We start from the raw sequence: 22,292 nt of genomic DNA on the forward strand, positions 1-22,292 counted from the left end.
GTAATTGTGTGTGGGGTAGGGTGGGGAAAGAGAAAAATGACGAAACGTGAATGATTGGTGAATCAAGTGAAGGATTTACAGGACTTCATTGTATTATTTTTGCAACTTATCTATGTGTTGAAATTTTTTAAATTTTTGTGAAAATTGAAAGTTTTAAAAACTGATTTATGTTACACACACACACACACACACACACACACACACACACACACACATCTCCTTAAGGTCCAATCTGTAGAGACAGAGCGTCAGGATTTCTCAGTGTCTGCCAGAATTTTAAATCCAGAGAAATCCATCTTGATAGATCGGGGAACTAGCTAGTAGATAACATGATACAAGAAACAAAGGCAAGGACCATAGCTGTATAGCTGTCTGGTCCTTAGTGATATGTTTTCTAATTCCGAATCCAATCTGAGCCCTAAACTGGGCTCATGCACTGCACTTAGTTGTCATTTCTAAGGGTTTTTGAAGCTGCCTAGATTGCCTGATACGTGGCCCTTGGCCTTGGCGTGGAACTGCTTGTCCCGTCCTGGACAACGAACGTCTCAGGTTTTAGTGATGGTGCAATTGTCATGAATGCCTTGAAAGCTGTTTATGAATTTATCCCAGTATTATTTCTGGCTCCAGAAATGTATTTATTGACCCGCACAGCAGTCCCTTCCATTGTTAAGGCCCAATATCCGTGTTCAAAGCAAGGAGAATCGTCCAGGTAATTGACACAAGCCTTTCTTCACTGTTCTAACCCCCTTCCTAGAAATGTACGTACCACATTTTTTGCATGATCATCAGATACACGTACGTAGTGGGCGTTGAAAGGAGGAGGGGGGTTGTATGAGTAAATTATCACCAGCTGTCTGAAGGCTTGGTCATACATTTCTTGAGGTTTTTGTTATAGCTGACAGATAAGGTTAGCCAGGGAAGGAGGTAGGTCTGAATAAACACACACACACACACACACACACACACACACACACACACACACACTCTCTCTCTCTCTCTCTTCAAGATGGGGAGGTTGGGAGATAAAGGGAGTACTACAAGCTAGAGGAAATAGCTACTCTTTTTGTCACTAGAACTCCAGCCAGGAAGTGAGGGAACCAGTTTATTCAGCTTCCTTGCTCGTGCCTTGGTGTCCTGTGGTAAATCAGGGACCTGAGAAATGGAAAATCAGGGTCACGGGCCCAGCCCTAGAGATCAGTTAGAAGCAAAACTGAAATTAAAATTCATGTCTTCTATACAGGGGTGGAATCCTTCCTGGTATGTAAATATCAATAAAAAAAACAGCCATGATTTATTAAATCCTTAACATGTGCTAGGCAATAAATTAAACACTTTTCATATATTATCTCATTTTGTTCTCACAACTGCCCTATTAGGTGGTTATTATCATGAACCTTATTTTACAGTTAAGGAAGCTAAAGCACAGAGGTTACATAACCTCAGAAATCACAGGGCTGGCCATTGAGAAGGGGGTGGTTTGTAAGTCTCCCTAACTCTACAGCTAGTAATCGTACCCACTCTGTTGTAACGCCCGGCAGAGACGTCAGCTGTGCTGCACGGCCCTTCCAGATGAATGGGACCCTGGGAAGTCACTCCGAAGAGACTGGGGGCATTTCTCCTTCCACCAGTGACAATTCAAATTTTTTAAACAAAAGCACTGTCTTTTCCCTAATGTCTGATAAAATTTTGTATTACTAACATTTTTCAGATGATACCTTCTTTATGAAACCTTCAAATTTAATGAATCACTCTCTCTTTTATGTTCCTCTTTGTACCTTTGTTGTAGCACTGAGAGTGTGATGCGTAGTAGGGTTTGATGAATGCCTGCCTGACTTTCCACACTGGCTTTTAATCATGTAACGCAGTGCCTAGCATAGGCTCTGTGTTAGTTGAACTAATGTTGAATTGAATGAACTAAGGTAACCAAATTGCCCCTGAGTTTTATCAGCTTGTGGGAATAAATTAAGTCCCACGAGCCTTAGCTACCTCTGACCTCCTCCCTGTTCGTTTAGGAAATGTAGTCTTTTTACAAAATCCCCTTTCCCCACACAAATATTTCTACGTATCCCGAGGGTTGTTTCCCAGTCTCATAAACTGCTCCCGCTTCGGATTTATTGCTCAGAGGCACAGCTGCCACTTCCCCTATGTATAGCCCTCAGAGTCACGCGTGCCCCAGCCCCTGCCCCCTCCCGTGACTGAAGGGTGGGGCCTTGAATTCATATTCGGACAAACGACCTTTGCTTTCTAGGTACTTGCGTGGCCTGGGTAACAGGCACATCCTTCCGAGTCTCAGGTCTGCCTCCTCCTTGGTCGGCCTAATAACACAGGTCACAGACTTGAATTTCTGAGATCTATTGGACAGTTTTTCACTACGTGAAGCTCCCGCGTTATTATTCCTGGGAACCGGCTTGTCTTGCTGGCCTGTCCGTCAGCCTCTCTGAGACCCTGTTTCCTCATCTGTACAAGAGGATTGCCTCGCTGGGATGCTCTCGTGACACTTCTTGGTGTCTCCTCATTGCACTCGTCACCATCTGGCCTGTTGTAATGATTTACTTATTGTCTGTCTCTACCAGGAGACTGTACACTCCGTGAAAACAGGGTCTTTGCTGCTTTTTGTTTGTTTGTTTTACTGCTATGTCCCTCCTATATAGCGTAGTACCTGACACATAATGGTCCTCAGGCATCATTTTTTGAATGAATGAATGAATGAATAAGATAATGCATCAGAATTATTGTGTATCTTTGAATGCATTGTTCCAGCTATCTACTTCTGCATAAAGATTCTCTTCACAACTTAGTGGCTTAAAAATCATTGTATTACATTTTATGATTTTGTGGGTGAGGAATTTGGACAGGTCTCAGCTGAGCAATTTGTCTGTTTCATGTGGTGTAGACTGGGTCACTCAGTGGTATCTCGCCGAAGGCTGTTCTGGAGGCCCCAGAACAACTTCACTCAGATCAGGCACAGAACGTGAGTGATGCCTGACGTCTTCACGCAGACTGCTGGATGACATTTCACACGCGCTCTCAGGGCCTCTCCAGCAAGGCAGTCAAACTTCTCTCATGGCAGCTCAGTATATCAAGAGGCCCAGGTAGAAGCTGCAAGGCTTCTTATGACCCAACCACAGAATTATCGCCTAGCACCTCCTTCTATTGGTCAAGCAAGTCACTGAGACCAGCTCAGATTCAAGGGGTGGAGAATTGAACCCCAGCTCTCAATGGGAGAAGCAGCCAAGAGTTTTCAACCATCTCTAATCTACCACATTCCTCCACTTTTTGGCCAGAAACATTCCCACGGGCATTACTCCCTTCCAAACCCCAAGAAGTTTCATAACATTTAGTGCATCAGCCCAGGAGTCCTGAATCTCATCTGAATCAACTTCAGATGAATTTGGGTCCTGAGGTGCAGCTCCTTAAGTATGGTGCCTCTTGATCTGGGGACATCTCTATCTGAGGACCCCTTGGTCGGCCCTCTGGGCTCTTGGTCCCATTCTTTGAGTCATTCTTTTTCCATGAGCAATGGTCCTTGTTTGCCATCGGTAACTTTCTCAGCCTACGTCCTCTCAGTAGCAAGTTGAGGGTCTAAAGGCATCTTTTCCTTCTGTGCTGTGTGATCCCTTTCAGTTCGTGCTGGTACGATTTGCTTAAAAACTTTGAGGGCATCTTTTGTATTAATTTATAATCATCAACTCCTCCAGACAAAAGCCTTTTCATGTAACTGAAATGATAGATGAGGCACCACTTCAAATTTTCTTGAGTTCTTAAACCATGTGTCTAACAGTCACATCTTAGATTTGATTTTTGCCCTGAAACTACTGTTAACCCTTGAACGACTCAGGAGTTAGGGACGCTGATCCCCGTGCTGTGGAAAATCTGCGTATAACATTTGACTCCCTCAAAACTTTACTAATAGCCTACTGTTGACCGGAAGCCTTACTGATAATATAGACAGTTAATTAATACATATTTTGTATGTTATATATATTATATACTGTATCCTTCTACTAAAGTAAGCTGGAGAAAAGAAACTTATTAAGAAAATTATAAGGGAGAGAAAATACATCTAAAGCACTGTGCTCTATCAACACCATAAGTTTATGTCGTCTGTTTACAAGATGAGAAGAAAATCCATGTATATGCGGACCCATGCAGTTCAAACTTGTGTTGTTCAAGGGTCAACTGTACTTATTTTGAAAGCTTTTGCTGTCTGGAGAGACTGGGGGTGAGAAGCAGTTTGATTTTTGAACCTAGCAAGTCCTGCATATATTTCCTCTAAATTCTGATTAAAAACTGAATGGTTCTCTTTTTTTCAGCCCACCTTTTTTCTTTTTTTAATTTATTCATACCTTCTTACATGTGGTTAAAGAAACTGGTCAGTACTTTTGAAATTCTGCCTAAAAATTTCCATTGCCACATTTATCCATTCATTAGGTACGGTTTTTATTTTCCACATTCCAACGGGTAATGGTTTTGCCAAATTTCTGCCGCTACAGAACACAGGTCGTTTTCTTTTCAGCCCCCAATACTATTTCTTCACAGGCTTTCCAGCAGTTTCCTCATGTCCTTCCAGCTTCTATACACACTCTTGAGGCCTTTCCACTTTCTGCTGCATCTGGGTCGCAAAGTTGTTTTAGGGTTTTGTTATAGCAACACTCCACGTACAGATACCAAATTTGGTTCAGTTATCTATTGCTACTTTGTAAACTACTCCAAAACTTATGGCTTAACATACAAAAAAGCATTTTATTATGTGTCATGACTTTGGGGAACAGTAATTCTAGCATGACTCAGCAGGGCAAATTTATTCCAATAGCCACAGCTAATGGCTGGACTGGTCCAAAACTGCTTCACTCACGTGCCGGGCACATTGATGGGAACTGTTAGGTGGTGGGCTCAGCTAGGCTTCTCCCTCTCTCTGTGTAGTCTCAGAACCTCTCCACATGGTTTCTCTAGAAGGATAGTTTCTTATCTGGCAGCTCAGGACTTCAAGTCTCTAAGAGTCTTGCATGGAAGCTGCAAGGCTTCTCTTTGAATTAACCTTGGCTAGTACCAGACATTTTTTACACTGCATTCTATGGTGAAGTAAGTCTCTCAAACCAACCCGGATAAATGGGGTATGGGGGGGCAATTAGATTCCATCCCTCAGTGGGAGAAGAAGGAAAGAATTTGTGGTCATCTTTAATCTACCACAGACACTCTAACCATCTTTGATTGCAGAATGATTCTTCTCTGTCTGGAAAGGACATTTTTTAAACCCAAGGTTAGAGAGATGGACATGGAGCTGTGAGGGACAAAAGAGACATCTGCTGACTAACCAAGTCAGCTGAATCAACCGCAGTGATTAGTGAAGTGAGATGTCGCAGACATAGTGTTCTATCTAAGTCTCAGGGAATATTAGCGGTCAAAATAAGGGACGCGGTGTGCCTAGTGAGTGGTTAGGCGTGACGTTCTGGAGCTAGACGGGTTTCAAAGCTCAGCTTTGGGAACATAGGCAATATACGTGACCTCCCTGTGCTTCCCGTTGGTCATTTGCAAAACAGAGATAACTAGAGTCCACCTCATTACGGTACTGTGAGGATGGAAGGAGTCAGTATACATACAACGCTTTTAGAAGATGCTGGCAAAAATATGTTAGACGTGGTTATGTTTAGTATTTCCTTATAGCACGTGGAGTAATCCATTTCAAGATCAGTAGTCGTTTTTACGCAGAATCAAGCTGGAGAGCCGAAGAAAGAGAAAAGACATAGAAAAACTAAATGGATGGTTAAAATACCCTTGGAGCATTTGCAGCTGAGTGTGAAGACAGATATCTTCCAATTTTTTGTCCGTTATCATCAATTCAAACATTTCCTGAAGCACAATCAGTTGACAAGTTCAAGAGCAGTGTATTCAGGAAAGAATAATACAACTGGTTTAATTTGTCAACATTATCTACCCAGATTCTGTGAGTTCTAATTCAGAAAACCGGGAGAGATACGCAAGGAGAAAGACGTGTGACTTTCTGTTGTACACAGTGAGCCATGGGGACCTACATCTTCTCTCTGCCTCAGTCTCAAAATGAATTTAAAAAATAAAATAAATAGTATGTCAGGATAGACCAGGTTATGCTGCAGTAACCAGTAATCCCCAGATGTCAGTAACTTAGCACAACAAAAACGTATCAGAGTAACTCAGAAACCCAGGTGATGAAAGCTTCATCTTAACACATATTGATCGTCAAGGATCAATACAACGGTGGAAATCGACAGTTGCCCATTGTGTACTGGCTCTTAATAACTTCCACGTTCTACATAGAAATGACCACATGAAACTTCTTCTCAGATTTCAAAGACCAAAGCAAACTACATTCCATTGGCCAAAAGCCACATCTAACTTTACATGGGGTGGAGAAGGGTAAAGTTACCACGTATCCACAAGGAGAAAAGCTTAACGAAAAGCCAGAAAGTACGACACAGAATAACTGGTAGGTTGTATTATTGTTCCACAAATACCTCCCCTGTATTCTGTGGGCAGAGTACACTTTTCTGCCCCTTTTCTGATTTTGGACTTGGCCATGTGACTGACTTTGGGGAATGGAATATGGCAGAAGGGACAGTTCTGAGCAGAGACTTTAAGTGACATCACAGCTTCTGTCAATTCTCTTACACTCTTGTACTCCACCATGAAAAGAATATTCCCCAGGTAGCAGCTGCTTCTTCAGTGTGGGTCCTGGAATGAGAGAGAACATGGATCCGACCTGAACCTATGCCCAACTAATCCACACCTGAACCACAGATGCTTGAGTGGAAGTGGGTGTTTGCTGCACAATACTGAGTTTTGGGAGTTCTTTGTTAAGCAGCATTGTTTCAGCAAAAAGATGACTAATGTCAAATACATAATATATACCATATATAACATATATATGTTATAACGTATATAATATATAATACAGTGGCTCAACACAGCAGGATTTCATGATGACTACCTACTACAGACAATGGTTGGCAAGTAAGCAATACAATAAGAACTTACTAGTTAGTGGGGCGGCCGGTTAGCTCAGTTGATTAGAGCGCGATGCTCCCAACACCAGGGTTGCTGGTTCGATCCCGCATGGGCCAGTGTGAGCTGTGCCCTCCGCAGCTAGGTTGAAACAACTGCTTGACTTGGAGCTGATGGGTTCTGGAAAAACACACTTAAAAGAAATAAAAGGTAAAAAAACAAGACTAGTAGTCTGAGAAATATAAAGTAAAATGAGATGATATTAAATTACTTGATATATTGTATACAATATACATATATACCTACAGTATCTTCTAACTATTAAATTGTTTCTTATCTATTAAATGAGAAAGAAAATAAAATGATAAGTCCTAGTGTTGTTGAGGCTGTGCAAGATGATAAAATTAGAAAGTCCTTTTACCCTAAAATTCCTATGTCTTAAGAAGTTATCCTAGGGAAATAATTAAAAAAAAACTAAATAATGAAGGCAAGAAAACTTCATTAAGGCATTGTTTATAAGAGTCTAATATTAGAAGCAGCATAGCCATGCAGTAATATAATATTAAGTAAACTGGTTATATTGATATTATACAATATATAATCATTAGAATAATAAATATGAACACTCGCTAACAACATGGACAAAAATTTAATAAGTGAGAAAAGGAGGAGATAAACTTATATCTAAGCTGTAATCATAACTCTCCAAATAGATATGTAATATATGTGAAAAACAACTAGAGGGAGTATCCAGAAATTTAAAAAGTTGTGCTGGAGGAATGGATGTATGGATTTTCTTTCACAATATAGCACAAAATGTTTGTTATTTTTGACAATAAATGTAATTTGTAAAGCAACAAAGAAACATCTCAAGAATATACTGTTAGATGTGTAAGAGAGAGTCAGTCTTTGGGTTAGAAGATACATTTTTACAAAAATGGAAAGAAATTAAACAATTTTAATATTGATTACCTCGGGATTATAGGTAATTTACTTTCTACCTATTTTGTACATATTTTCTGCATTTTTCAAATGTTTCAGGACAAACGTGTTATGAACTTTGTAAAAAAATAATTTTAGAAACAAATGAGCATATTTTCTAGGCTCACTTCTGAGACCCTACAATTTATCTAGTCATTGCTGTCATTTCTTGAATGCAGACAGAGTTCCTCTTCAAACTCAGTAGCCCATAATTTGATTTGAGACAAAACTAAATATAGCACCAACTTCGGGGTTGATGAAAAATCTGACTTTTTCTGCCCCTTTTCACAATTTATTTATTTATTTACTTTTGCTTCAGAGGCAGCAGGAGATTCTTTTCAAGACAGGCAGGCCTGTGAGCCTTGTCTCAGGTCGAACTGGGTCTTAAGGTCCCGTCTGAAATGTTTTCAAGAAACATTCTAAGCTCGAGAGCACTCTATAGCTTAAGTATAAGCTAAATGTTGAGGTTGGGGGGCGTTTAGACTAATGGCCTTTCAGATGGTTCCTCTGAATTCTCAGACGTTTTAATGTTATCCTGCTCAATCCCTATTGTGTACTGACCATTAGAAGAACTAATCCAAGAGATGGGAGGCAGAATGGCAGTTTGCCCCAAGGATGCAGGTGCCCTGCAGTCTCCCCCGTACGCAGGCATGCTAGGATACCTGAGAGAAACACTTCATTCTGGAGAAGCCTGGTTGGTCTTCAGAGAACGTGTCTCTGGGGCCACATGGAGCAGAAGGCGACCTGTAGTGGAGTCTCAGCAGAGACTTGGAGGCTCTTTGGGTCTCAAAGTTACCATCTGTGAAGCAAATATAACTCAATCAACATTGCCACATGTGGGCACTGTAAAGCTTTCTGCAAAGTAAAAAAAGGTCAGTGGTAATGCTAATAATAACAGTGATTATGTCACTTAATAAAAGGGTTTTATTTTAGAGCTGAAAAGGAACTTCAGGGCTGTAAGCACTGTAATTATAGCATGTGTGACTTGTTTAAACTTTGTTACGTAAATAGATGGTGCCAGGGTCTCAGGCGGAGCCATCTGCAAAGGACCGTTTTCCATGATCTTAGAACAGTTAGTTATAGGGGAGATTCTAGGTCCTCATGGCTACTGTCTTGAAGTTTTTCTAGCGTTCTGGGAAGTTCAGGAACCCTCCGCCCTCTTGCAGCCAGTGGTAGGGCCCAGTGGCCTCAGCGCTTGGGGAATGGAAACCCAGGGAGACAGAATACCCTAAAACCAGGGGGCGTCTGTGATGGAGGCCGCTAAGAAGGCTGCAAGGTTTTATTAGGACGCTTCCTTTTCTGAGGAAGGTTCTGTCCCCAAATGAATGGTGAGACTGACATGGCAGCTCTCTAGGGCAATAACATGTCCTTTGACCGTCTAGTGTGTATCTTCGTTCATTCAGGATTGCACCTAAAACCTTCCCAGACTCCAGCTCTGGCTGCGGCGTGACCTGTGGGTTGGGTGACCTCCTCTCCATATTCTCCTGACGGTTGGTTGGTTCCCCCCCACCCCCCAAAGCTCCTCCATGGGATGGGCGAGGGATGGAGGGCTTGGTACCTCGTCCTCTCAGCCCTCCACCCTCCTGCCCACATCACCAAGGCAGGGAGGGTGTGTTCAGGCGGCGTGCGACCTGGGCGGGCCCTGCCCCTGCTCGCCGGCTGGCGGAGCCCCGCCTCCCCTCGCGGTTGACAGCTCAGCTGGTGCCGAGCCACTCGTGCCAGCCAGTCGTGTCTCAGCCTGCGCTGCCTCTGGCCCCAGCTCCCAAAACAGCCCTGGGCGCCGCTCCGCTCCACGTCCAGCTTCCTACGGAGAACAGTCCCTCCCTTGTGCCGGTCGCCCCGTTAGCTGGAGGTTCGGCCACGTCCAAGCGGTTTTCTGAAAAAGCGGGGAGCTGAGTTCTCTCATCGCAGACACGGAGGGAGCGAGGGCGCTGGGGAGGAAGAGGCTGCTGCTCTTTGCGCTGGACATCCGTGGGCAAGGCTTTTCGTTTCCCCAGGCTGCTTCCACTCCCGGGTGAGCAGCGCTCAGAAAGTAAGGACAGCGCCTGGAAAATGGAGCGGACGTGGACGAGGTAGGTGAGCGGCCGCTCTCTCCCCGGAGCCCGGCTTCCCTGCGCCTTTCCCGAGAGGTCGCCCCTCACCACCAGGGAGGGGCCTTTGACAGCGTCTCTCCCTCCCTAATTCCCAGCCCACTTCTCTTGGTTTGCCTCCTATTCTGTTCTGGTGTTTTCCTTGCTAAACGAATCTGCCTGCCACCTACTCTTGATGTTAAAAATAACCACTGAGGCTGCCTGGGAGTTTCTATAGAAATGTTTCTCTGTCTTTTCCTTGTTCCGCAGATGAGAAGGGTTCTTGCAGGTCTTTCTTTAGAGGCACTTTTCATTTCAGATACCTTGAAAAAAATAGCAGATTTCCTTCTGTCTCACGCTGCCACGTTTCCACGGGTGAGGGCTGAGTGAGCAGAGCCCATCCACGCGCATGTCCAGAGTCTCCAGTGGGAGCTGACTTTGGGAGAGGAAAGGAGAAAGCAAGAGATCAGGGTGCCGGTTATTGCCCAGGCTTTGTCCAAACCAGAGTGACAGCCTGCTCTTAGGTCAGATTTTGGAGATGCCCGGTGGAATTGTGTTTTCTCTACACCCCACTCCTCCCCCCAAATATACTTTAAAATGGAGCTCCCTCAAGCCTAGGAGATGACCTCTTGAGACAAAGGCTTCCTTCATTTTTGGTTTTCAGTGGGAGGGCGGGTGGAGAGACTGTATTCAGAGGTGTTTCCATAACAGATACTTCTCCACCTCCAAGGCTTCACTTTGGAGAACTGGAGTGGGGCCAGAGAGTGTTCTGAGTCCTAAGAGAGGGCAGACTGGGCAAACACAGAAGGTAAATGTGGGCTTAACGGTACTTGTGAAAATGACCTGGGCGGTTCAACAGGAGTGAGCTGCATAATGTGAATTTCAGAGAAAGAGCAAATGGAAGCTTCGGGTGTGTTGATCAGAAGCACACTATCTAGATTTGCAAGTGAGGATTCTACTTTTTGCTCTTTTCTGCTCTTCTCAGGCCTCTCCTAGGGGGCTGTGCTCTGTTTTTGGGCATCACTAGGAAAAAGGAGTATCATCAAGAGATGTGAGGGGGCTGAAAACCACACCTTGAGGGGTGACCAAAGGATCCTGGGGCTCTTTAGTCTGGAGAAGTGGCAACTTGGCAGCGGAGGGTTGGGGAGGGTGGATATGGTAGTTCCCTTCAAATATTTGAAGAGCAGTTGGCAGTACAGGGAGTAGATCGATTTGGAATCTGTTAGGAGGACAGAACAACCGATTGGAGTAAGTTGTGGGGAGGCACGTTATGACTGAGTGTCAGGGAAAAGCTTTCTAACAAGGGACCTACCTGGGCAGTAAATAGATTCCTGACCCTGGAGTTATTCAAGCAAAGGCTAGATGACCACTTGACAGTAATGAGGGTGAGTGTATCAGGGATTCTTGCTTTCTGTGTGTTTTTCACACTTAAAGTATTATTAGCTTTTTTTTAACTTTCGATGTAACAACTTCAGACTAATTCAGAAAAAATTCATAGAAATCACAAGTCATATGTTTATGTAGTTCAATTAATTTCACAAACGGAGTGTACCTATGGAATGGGCGCTCAGATCAAGAAAGAGAATATGACCAGCGCCCCTGAAACCCTGGTGACCCCAAGGATAACCATTATCCTAACTTTTAACACCATAGATTAGTTTGGCCTGTTTTTGACCTTTACGTAAGTGAAATCATCCACTGTGTACTCTATTCTATCTGGCTTCTTTCACGCCATCTTATGCTTATGGGATTCTTTCACATTGTTGTGTGTAGTTGTAGTTCATTCATTTTTGCTTCTATATAGGATTCTGGTGTGTGGAAATCTATCACATTGATGTATCCATTGTATTGTTAATGAGCATTTGGGCAAATTTCTAGTTTGGGGCTGTTATGCGTAGTGTTGGTGTGAATATTCTTGTACATGTCTTTGCTAAACACATTTCTTTGGTTAAATACATAGAAATAGAATTGCTGGGTAATAGGAAATGCATGTTCAACTTTAGTAGATACTGCCAAGTGCTTTTCTAACGTGGTTATAAAGGATTTCCAGAAGGGGAGATGGTGAAAAGGTGCTCCAGGTCACAATCGTCAGGGAAATGCACATCAAAACCACAATGCCGTACCACTATTACACATCAGAATGGCTAAAATGAAAAACAAAAAACAAAAACAAAACAGAAAATACCAGATGTTGGTGAGGTGAAATAGTCAGAATGCTCACACTTTTTTTTTTTTACCGTTACCCACAATAGAAATGTATTTACCTTGCAACCAAGTGCAGTGCCATAAACTGAAATAAAGTTTTCATGTAACAATAGTTAACTTTACTATGTGTTTTATACCCTGATCTTTTCTATCCTATTCCTTTTTCTTTAAAAACACAAATGCTGGTGTGACTCACTAGATTTATTTCACCACCTAATGGGTCACACATGGAAAAATCCTATAATCATAGATCATAACTGATGTCCCAGATGCTTCCTAACTCACAGCTAAGATCAGTTCGTAAACATTTATTTAAAACGTGAGAGCCCAATGCAGACCAGGCCCTGTGCTAAGTGCTAAGGGTAAAACAATGAATGGTACCGGGTGTCTGCTTCCCATTGTCTGTACTTCTAACAGAGAGCGGCTGAGACAGACCTATGCATCGGTTGTTCTGGGAGCACCATGGAGAAGCACAACTTGGGGGATTCAAAGAATAAAAATTAACCGTAAAGCCGCCATTTATTAAGCTTGCGTTCAGTAGCTTGTGTGTTAATCCCTTTGCGTACTTTATTTCACTTAATCCACATGCTCTATGAGGTTTGAGGTACATGTTACTATGCTCCTTTTTAAGACAAGAAAATGGAACTTGAGAGATACTAAGTAACTTTCCCAGGTGATACACGCCGTTGAGGAAGAAATATAGGCTGGAACTCTCTAATTGCAAAGACTAAGCGCTTCATTGCTTCATGCGAATTGAGTCTTGTAGGTGACTCTGTTTCTGAGTTGGTTCTGAAGCCGGCTGCTTATTCTGACTACTCTTAAGCTTCTGAATAAGTTTAAGACTGTGATTCTATTCCCACGTTTCATTCTTGGCAGCTCTGGAAAGCCCCCTCGACGAGGGGTTTTTCACCTGAGCCCCCATTCTCTTTATCTTGCTCAGTCTTCCCACAAAAGACAGGGTGCTGAGTATTTGAGCCCTCAAAGTTAAATACCCGCTACTCCCAGCTGTACACATCTGCCCTGCTACAGGTCAGTGCGCGTGGTTTTGTTCTGGGGGTGTTGCCTGGCTGTTACCAGACTCTGGTTAAATCATCTGGGGAGACCATGGTTGTTTCTGGAATACCAAATTGCCCGTGAGTACACGGGTCTTACAAAAAGCTGGTTTGGTCCTTGATCAACTGATATCCGTGAATAGGTAAAGAGCCGTCAAAGGCCTACGCTCATGGAGATGGCGAGGGTGGGTTTGCTCACCCCGTAAGTCTCGTGTCTATTGGGCAGACAGCTTCTACTGCTCTAAATGTTTAGTGTTTGCCTATCTGGACTAGCAACTTTGGCTGCTCTAACAAATTATCACAAACTTAGTGGCTTAAAACAATACAAATTTATTATTTTGCAGTTCTGGAGGTCAGAAGTCCGAAAATTGGTCTTCTAAGCTAAAATCAAATTGTCAGCAGGACTGTGTTCCTCCTGGAAGCTCCAGGGAAGAATCCTTCCCTTGCCTTTTCCAACTTCTGGAGGCTGCCCGCATTCCTTGGTCCATGGCCCCTTCCCAGAAATGGCGTCACTCCAGCCTGTGTCTTCATCTCATCTCCGCCTCTCACTCTCTCACGTATGGACTATATCTTTTACAAGGACCCCTGTGATTACATTGGGCCCAACTGGATAATCCAGATAATCTCCCCATCTCCAAATCCTTCATCACATCTGAAAGTCCCTTTTGCCATGTAAAGTAGCATATTTATAGTTTCCAGAGACTTCTTTAGAGGGCCACTCTTCAGCCTACCACATTGTTAAATGCCGGAAAAGTCATTACTAATTCTCTTCCCCCTTTTAGTGGAGATGTTCTTATTTCTAATATATGGGAAAGTTGAATAAAAGTCAGGGGAGTCATATATGAACTTTATACAATTTCGCTGAATAAATAACTCAACAGAAAGTGAATTTGAACTATTTGAGAGCTACCTATAAGACTGAAGTTTCGGAAAGGAAGACAAATTTGTCTGTCTTGTTTTGTTTTATATTAGCCTGCAATTGGATTTAATAAAATGCAAGCATTAATTGTATTTGCCTGCTGTGGCTGTAAAAATTGGGAGGAGGGAAGTAACATCCAAGAAAAACAGTGGTTTGGTCTCCAAATTCAAGAATTTTGATTTTGCTTCTCCTTTCCCACATAGCTGAAGTGCAGCCCTCAAGTAAGACAAGATGCCCCTTTAATTACAGTTAAATTGTACTTGAAAGACATTGATAACTTATTTGCATTTTTTGCTGCTGGATACTAACTCTTAGACTAGAGGAAGCAAGGACATTTACTTCTCTTTGAATTCACAGGTGAGTGAGCAGAGTCCTGTTTACGAATGCATAGTGACAACCAGATGTGGCATTTCTGCCCCATTTCGTAGATGTGGCCACTGAGGCTAGGGAAGCAAAGTAAAGCACTAAAGCCCGAAGGCCTGGTTGATTCTGATCTCTTTCCTTAGTGGTGCTGCTGGTTCGCATAGAGCACTTCTTATTAGGAAAATGCTCCTTTTCATAATTCTATATTATTGAGAAGTCTTTGGACATTGAATTTCCTATTGAACATTCAGCACTTCTAGCAATTAATTTTCCACCTTTGGGGGAGAAAAATCTCTGCCTTCACAACTCCGATCTACTTTTAAGTAGGCCCATACTTGCATTTGAGGAATTTATCTCAACTTGTGCTTTCACCCCCAGTTATTTCCCACATACTAGATCCGAGTAGCCCTTCACCCCCCACCCCACTGCTTCCTCTTCTTTCAGTTTAGTATTAAGGCTGGATTTAAAATACCAGAAGATGGGAAGGGGTTGTTTTTGTCTCTGAAAGAATAAGGTGGCTGACCCTCCCCATCGCAGTGCCCTCTCCATTCTGGGGGGGCTCAGGGAGAGGGCACTGTGGTGGGAAGGTTAAGCCACCTTAGGCGCTGTGCAGCATCCATTCATTTGGTGGACGCCCTGGGACACTTCTCCTATTAAAACTGACCCAACGAGCATATTTTATAAATAAAACTCCAAACTGGGCTCAGAACATTCCACAAGTTGTCTCTGGCAAAAAATCAAATAGTGTTTAAAATTAGAAGAAAGTCCAGAATAAAAGAGATGTCACGGTTACCCAAGGTGGCTCTGTGCAATTCTATTTTAAAACATTCAAACACACTGAATTCTTGTTTTCCTCTGTTTCAGAACATCTTCCGAGTTCTGTGGTCATCAAGACGAGCATGATCTGAATTTCCTTTTTTTTTTTCTCATGGCTGAAGCACTTCATTAGTCATAGACTATTTATAATAATAATGAATAATAATAAAAACTTGTATTTTCATAGCATTTTAATAGTTCCTAATGCATCTTCCCTTAATCAATCTCATTATTTCCAGTCTTTTCCTATTTGTTCCACTCTACAGAAACTTCTTTCTCCCTTGGCGTCTCCAAGGCCAACTATGGGAAGAGGTAACCTACAACTGGTGTCTTCTCCTCAGGGTCAAGGCAGAAGGGTTGTAAAAAAAGCAATAACTGTTGATCCATAGAAAACACTGAATGACAAAGAAAATTGAATAATTTGTAGCATTTCACACAATTGAAATACATTTCCCATTTCATAATGTGGACTATTATTATTCTAAATGTGGAATTAGTGTGTCAAGAGGAATGATAATACTTTACTTAATAGTTCCCCTATAATAAGGCCTTCGGGTTTCCAACTTTTTAAACTATTACAAATAATACTTGGTAAACATCTAGCTGCATAAAGCATCTTCTTCCATAAGATTATTTATTTTTAATTGGGGGATATTGGGGAACAGTGTGTTTCTCCAGGGCCCATCAGCTCTGTCATTGTCCTTCAATCTAGTTGTGGAGGGTACAGCTCAGCTCCAAGTCCAGTTGCCATTTTCAATCTTAGTTGCAGGTGGGCACAGCCCACTATCCCATGCGGGAATTGAACTGGCAACCTTGTTGTTGAGAGCTCGAGCTCTAACCAACTGAGTCATCCAGCCGCCCCTCCATAGAATTATTTTTGGATGATAAATGTTCAGAAGTAGAATAACTATTTCGAACACATCTGGTTCTCTTGAAAATTGCTCAGTTGCTCAAGGTTTAGAATCACATAACTCGTGTTATTATAGAGGGTATTATGTTCAATTTAAATATCTTTTTGGAGACCCGAGTTCCTATATTGCAGAAGAGGAAATGGTAGCACATGCACTGATGTAAAGCGGCGTGTACTAGGGTATCCTAAGCGAGCCAATAGCTACACCCCCAAGTTTTACCCCTCTCTAGGGTCAAATGCTTCATTGCTGCTATTAATCTGTTACCATCTTGAAGTGTTTCCTGAAATGATAATAAACAGAAAATCTTAATAGAAGAAAGTAAAAGTGGATGTAAATTACATCAGAATGATACATACATATTAGGATGTCTGTTGCAAGGAGAGGGGGAAAGAAAGGAAATAGATGCCGTATTAGGTTATAGGATTACGACTTTAAAAACAAGTCAGTATTTTCTAGCAGGAAGAAATTCACATTTCTGTCTACCAAGTGACAACGTGTAAAGTTTGGAACTGAGTTGCTTTTAGTAAGAGTCTTCCGTTCATTACGTTGGAGTTTCCAAGTCACTGGCACCTCGGGAGAGCATTATTGCCAGCAGGCCTGGAGAGCGGGCTGCATTGTCGCTTCGCTCACCCTGAGCTAAAATTATTAGCAGTGGGCCTCACTGGACCAGTTGCTCCCACCTACGCATGAATAAGTGCCTCTGCTAGGATAACGGTTTATCCTTCAGAGGTTAGTGCCTGCATTACCTCCTTCTGGAATTCTCTTTGGAACCTAGTTCTAGACAGTTTCTCTAGCCAGAGCACGCTCTGCCTTCTCTGTTGTAGCATGCAGCTGGTTGGTCTCCGTGGTGTTTTCCATACCATAATTTTATTGGAAGAAAGGACTATCTTTTGTCTCTCAATCTTCCGCTGTTGGTACTCATCAGACCTTCAGTTGAGAACTTTCCAGAGAGCATTACTTGCAGCTCGTGTGAATGTCTGTTTGGGAGGTGTCTCGTTATGGAATGGCTACAGCCAGTTATCAGAGCTTGATGCCATTTATACGTTCAAGCTGTATTTATTTGTCCAAGGACTATGCATCAAGTTCCTGTTATGATCTAGACTTCTTAAATGCTGGGTGCATGATAGTGAATGATACAAAAATCCTGCCTTCCAGGTGCTGACCTTTTAGAGGGGTCGCCAGGCATGGGTGTCTGTCACTGTTGCCCCCTAACCTCACAATCCCTCAATTCGAATTCACGTCAGTACACTGTAAGCACAGCCACTCGTTGTAGCTCATCTTTACTCCAACCCCCTCGTTCCTATGACCTTTAACTCTAAAATTATATTTCCTGACCACAAGGTCAAGTTCAGATAGCTGATCTCAGGGTCAGCTATCTGAACTGTTCTCAGCACTGCTTTAGAATCTCCTACTGCCTTATCAGTCCCCAACCTTGGTAAATCTCAGTCAATTTTATTATCCTCTAGGATGCTATCGGCTGTGTTTTAGTTGTTATAAAACCACACCGAGAAGGAAGGCACTAGACTCATTCTTTCTGATCTCAGGCACAGTCTGTAATGTTATGAAGACATTCTTCCTTCTCTCACCTGCCTCCTCCCTTGACTCTTCCTCTTTCCCTAAAAATTCATTCCTTTGATTTCAATAATATACATACAATCAAGATACAAAATTGTATGTTCAGTGTCCGTATGTTCTATGCCACAGAATTCACACAGGCATATGGCCTGAAGAACAACTAGAAGTAAACACACGAAAATCTTTATCAAAGTTGCCTTTACATGGTAGCAGTATTTTTTATTATTATTCTTATCTTTCTCTATGCTCTCTTCTCCTTTTCCAAATTTCTAGACAAAGCCCGTCATTCTTTAAAAATCATTAAAAAAAATGGACACGATGAAGAAAGGAAACAGTAAGAGAAAAGGTGGGTGGAAACAGGGAAAGAAAAGATGCAGCTCGTGGTGTCTGGTCTTGGGCTCTGAGACAGACTGAGCCAGCTGCCTCGGCCCAGCCCAGTGCCTTGTGAGTCATGGTTGTTAATGAAAACCCAGGAATACAGAACGCATTGCCGGGACCAAAAGTCAAAAGCACAAGCTAACTTTTAGAAGTGGGTGGACAGCCCAGATGCCATCCCCGGGGGACGTGACTGAAGCTGAAGCAGGTTATTTTCACATCTCTTTTGAAAGAACCGTATCAGTCTTGACTGGCTCAGGGGACGGGGAGGAGAATTTATTAGATATTTGCAAGTCTGATGACCTCCTAGGGCAAAGTGAGGAAAAGAATTACTTAAACTACCTTTATATTTTTTAAGTACTAAGTGACGTCTCTGGACCTTGATGGCTCGCGACAAAAATAATGTCAGTGCCTCTTAGGATGGAGCAAAACAGGTCACAGGACTCTAAGTTGTCACTGATGGCCCGTGACACTCCCTGTAACTACTGAGGACTTAGCACTCCAGAAAACTACCTCCCAGGGATCCATTTGGCTAAGATCGAGGTCGGTGAATAGATTCTGTCGAGGGAAGGGTGTAATTGCAGCTTGTACGGGAGAAGAGTGGATGTGACTATGTCCGTGCCAAGTCAGCCCACACTTAGAGCGCTGAGGAAACCCCACGAGTGGTGCGCTCCCTTTTCTGAGGGGCTTTGCCAATTAAGCATCCTAGCTTGCAATTGTATAACGATAGGTCTTGAGATGAGATAAAATTATAGTCTTGCTGCATTTATTATATAATAGCCTTGCGCTCTGCATCTGTGACTTCTACCCTATTTGCATTTGAATGTATGCTTTTGCAATATTGGTGCCAAATTAGGGGGGATGGAATGGTATCTGGCAATGTTTGGAACATAGATGATGTACTCAGTATCTCTCTTGGCAAGAGAAACAAAGATCTGTGGAGAAGTCTTGGAGCTTATTCACCAATGACCTTTCCCATTTTCATTGTGTCTATTTCCATCACCTCTCCTGTCTGGGAGTTTATTCCCTTTGTCTGTTGGGGACAATACCAACTGTTATCACAGAAGGGGTTCAGAGAATGTGTGAATATTTGGAGAAATTTGAGTAGAGATAGGGAAGTATAAAATAATGGATGGCTCACTTTTCAGGGTAGGCGCTATATAAAAAGTCATACTTGCCACTTCCCTTTCAGGATTTTAATCATTTGTCACATGGCATCTATTATACCAGTATTCACATACTCGAGTGTGAGCCGTGTCCACTAGGGATGAGTTGGTGTCCCAAGAAACAAATATGTATCAGGATTTGATTCTAAATCCCATCTCCTTCCCATAGCAGCACTGCCCACCCTTCCTTTCGCCTCACTTTCTCAGGGTTCATTTCCCTGGAGTCAAGGCAGGTACAAAGGAGGCTCATTTACCCAGTAAATATGTTGGTGCAAGTGGGGTGTAGAGGACAGAGTAAAGGTTTGGAGTCAGACAGATACAGTTTTCAAGTTTCTGCAATGAACTAGCCAATGAGCTGTACGATCTCTGGCAAATTAACTTGATTCTTATAGACCTCTTGTTTCCTCATCTATAAAATTGGGGTTACAGTACCTATTTTATACGATTGAATGAGATAATGCCTGGAAAGTATTGGGCCCTCAATGAATTGTGGTGGCAGCGTTGGTCATGGGTGGTGATGGTTGTCCAAATAATGACGATGGTCATTTAAAGCAAGATTAGCGTTGAGGAAAATTCAAGTGTAAGAAAACATGTTGAGCTGGAAAATTATGCACAGGTCCAGAGATTGTTTCTAAGTTGGCACTTTCTGTGAAACCCGACCCTTTAAAAATTCTCAGAGCCGGAACTCCACATGTTAAAGAAAGTGGGCCGCAGTTCTCCTTCATCAGGCCTTTTTAGATCTGCAAGGGTTGAGTGTGGATATAAATTAAAAGTATGAAAAATAGATCTTTGACCATTAGAAAGATTTCTTTCATTGGAACTAGAGTCTAGGAATGCATGTTAAATGAGCTTTAAGAACATGGGAGTTAGAATGTGTGTTTGGTTCAGTGCCTAATCCTGGGGGACCCCCATAAACAGCAAAACTCAGCAATCTTTCTGTCAGTCCACATATTCCCCCGCTGTTTGAGAAGGCCACTCTGAACCTAATCCCTTATATATTTCATCGTTTATTGAGGGCATTCATTAGAAGAGCAATGTAAATCATATCAAAATATATCCCCTAATTTTTTAAAAATAAGACTCAATCTTTTAGTTGAAAAAAAAAAAAAAAAGGGAAGATAATCACTTCTGTTTTCTACCATTCTAAATACCCAGCCTTTTTACTTCTCCAGATTCTCTGCTGGTCTGTATCTGTAGGCATTTTCAGTATAGCGCAAATTAGTCCTGATCTTTTCTTGCTACCCTTATTTTAAATCATCTTTGGGCTAAATAGTTAGATAAAGCTATAGTGTTTGAGGTGGGAAGGGCAAATGAAGGCATAGTTTCTCCCTTGACTTCCCTTAATACACCTTCCTGAGGGTTAGAGTTTGGGGGAGGAGGCCTGGGGGGAGTGACAGGTAAAAAGGATGTTGGAAGGGGTCGTGTTGAGCAGTCTCTGCTCACTCAGGTGGGAGGGGACGAAATGAAAGCGCTGAACACACCCTCCTTCTCCTGTTTTGGGGCCTTTGTCATGTTTTCTTACTTATTCACACCCATCCTTCAAGGCCCAGAGTCAATGTTGTCTGTTTTCTGTAGGTTTCCTACACACCCCTATCCCCAATCAGGACAAAATTAATTGCTATTTCATTTATGTTCTGAAATCTCTGTTTTAAATCTCATTGTTCTAAATCTCTGTTTTAAATCTTATTGTTCTAATACTTATCTCTTTGAATCCTTTCTGCCTCCCCACCAGTAGATTCTGAACACCTTGATGACCGGGTATATTTTGTTTTCACCTTTTTATTTCCAGTGCTTGCCATATACGCAACTTCTCAAAAATGTTTATGAAATGGAATGAAAAACCCTAAAAACAGCAATCAGAGGCCCAGTGTTTTAGGTTTAAGTTCTACTATAGCAGATTGTTTTTCCTCCTTCTGAATTTTTGTTTATAATAAGAAAACCATATAAACAGAATTTCGATAGAAAATGCCTCTGGGAGATGGTCTTTATCCCCCAGGTTTAGAGATGTTAAGCAAGCGTGGGGCGGGGGGGGGGCGGGGGGTCAGACTGTGTGGTCCTCCAACAAACTAAGTGCATGTGATTTCTCTGGGGAGGGACCTGAAAAAAATAACACCCCTTTGGGAGTTTGGACACTCTCCTAGGAAGAAATAGCCATAGGTTAATGGTCTAAATAAGTGCGATTGAGAAGGAAAAGGTAATGGGGCCTAGACAGACAGCAGCACCTTAGAAATAGTTTGGGAGTGACCTTGGTCCTCGGATGTCTCGTACTGTTCATAGGCTTGAGGCACAGCCTGCTTTGTCGTGGTGAAGGTGTATGACTGCCATCTTGCCAGTGCTCGTGAATAATATGGTCCATTCACAAGACCCACGGCTCTTCTTAGTCCACAAATCCAACAGGCCAAAACAAGGCCATAACACCAAATACGCAGTTTGTAAAAGAGGGCCTATGGCTGCCTTACAGAAACTATCTCTCTGCAGGCTCCCTCGTGGTGTCACCCTTTGCTGAGGAAGAAAGACCGGAGTTTCTACCCCTCCCCACAATGTTATGAGAGACTAGACTAGTGGGGACAGCAAGCTGCTCACCTCTGGGAAAGGAGCTACATTGTGGCCATTTTTGAGCAGAGCAAAATCGAGTGCCATGGTTATTCCTGACATAAGTGAAGCTACCATCCTGAGAAAACTTATTGGGAGAAATGATCACAGCACAGTTTGACAGTATCAGAGTATCAGCGCGCAGCAGATGACTTTGAGAGGAGCCGTTCTTTGCTGAGCGTTCTCAACCTAACCCTGGAAAACAGTAGGAAAAGCTAGGCAGGTGGAATACGGAATGTTGATGGATTGTTGGAATCTTCAGTGGCTACCTTCATGGCTACTGGTGAGCA

At 42.6% G+C, this 22,292-nt stretch overlaps 1 protein-coding gene across 21 annotated transcripts in view; it reads left to right on the forward strand.

Moving 5' to 3' along the window:
• PDE4DIP (phosphodiesterase 4D interacting protein) overlaps window positions 1-22,292 on the forward strand; it is a 176,305-nt gene that overhangs the window by 10,802 nt on the left and 143,211 nt on the right. For 3 of the 21 annotated variants that reach the window (XM_019714223.3, XM_074318445.2, XM_074318450.2), the window contains exon 1: window positions 9,656-10,031. The exons of the other annotated variants lie outside the window; for them this stretch is intronic. In XM_019714223.3, the coding sequence (XP_019569782.3) occupies window positions 10,012-10,031 (20 nt within the window). In that variant the 5' untranslated portion in view covers window positions 9,656-10,011. Of the gene's footprint in view, window positions 1-9,655; window positions 10,032-22,292 lie in introns of those variants that run through there. 21 annotated transcript variants of the gene reach the window in all.

Source organism: Rhinolophus sinicus, chromosome 7 (genome assembly GCF_057876585.1).
Source record: "Rhinolophus sinicus isolate RSI-liver-muscle chromosome 7, RSI-T2T, whole genome shotgun sequence".
Taxonomy (NCBI): domain Eukaryota; kingdom Metazoa; phylum Chordata; class Mammalia; order Chiroptera; family Rhinolophidae; genus Rhinolophus; species Rhinolophus sinicus.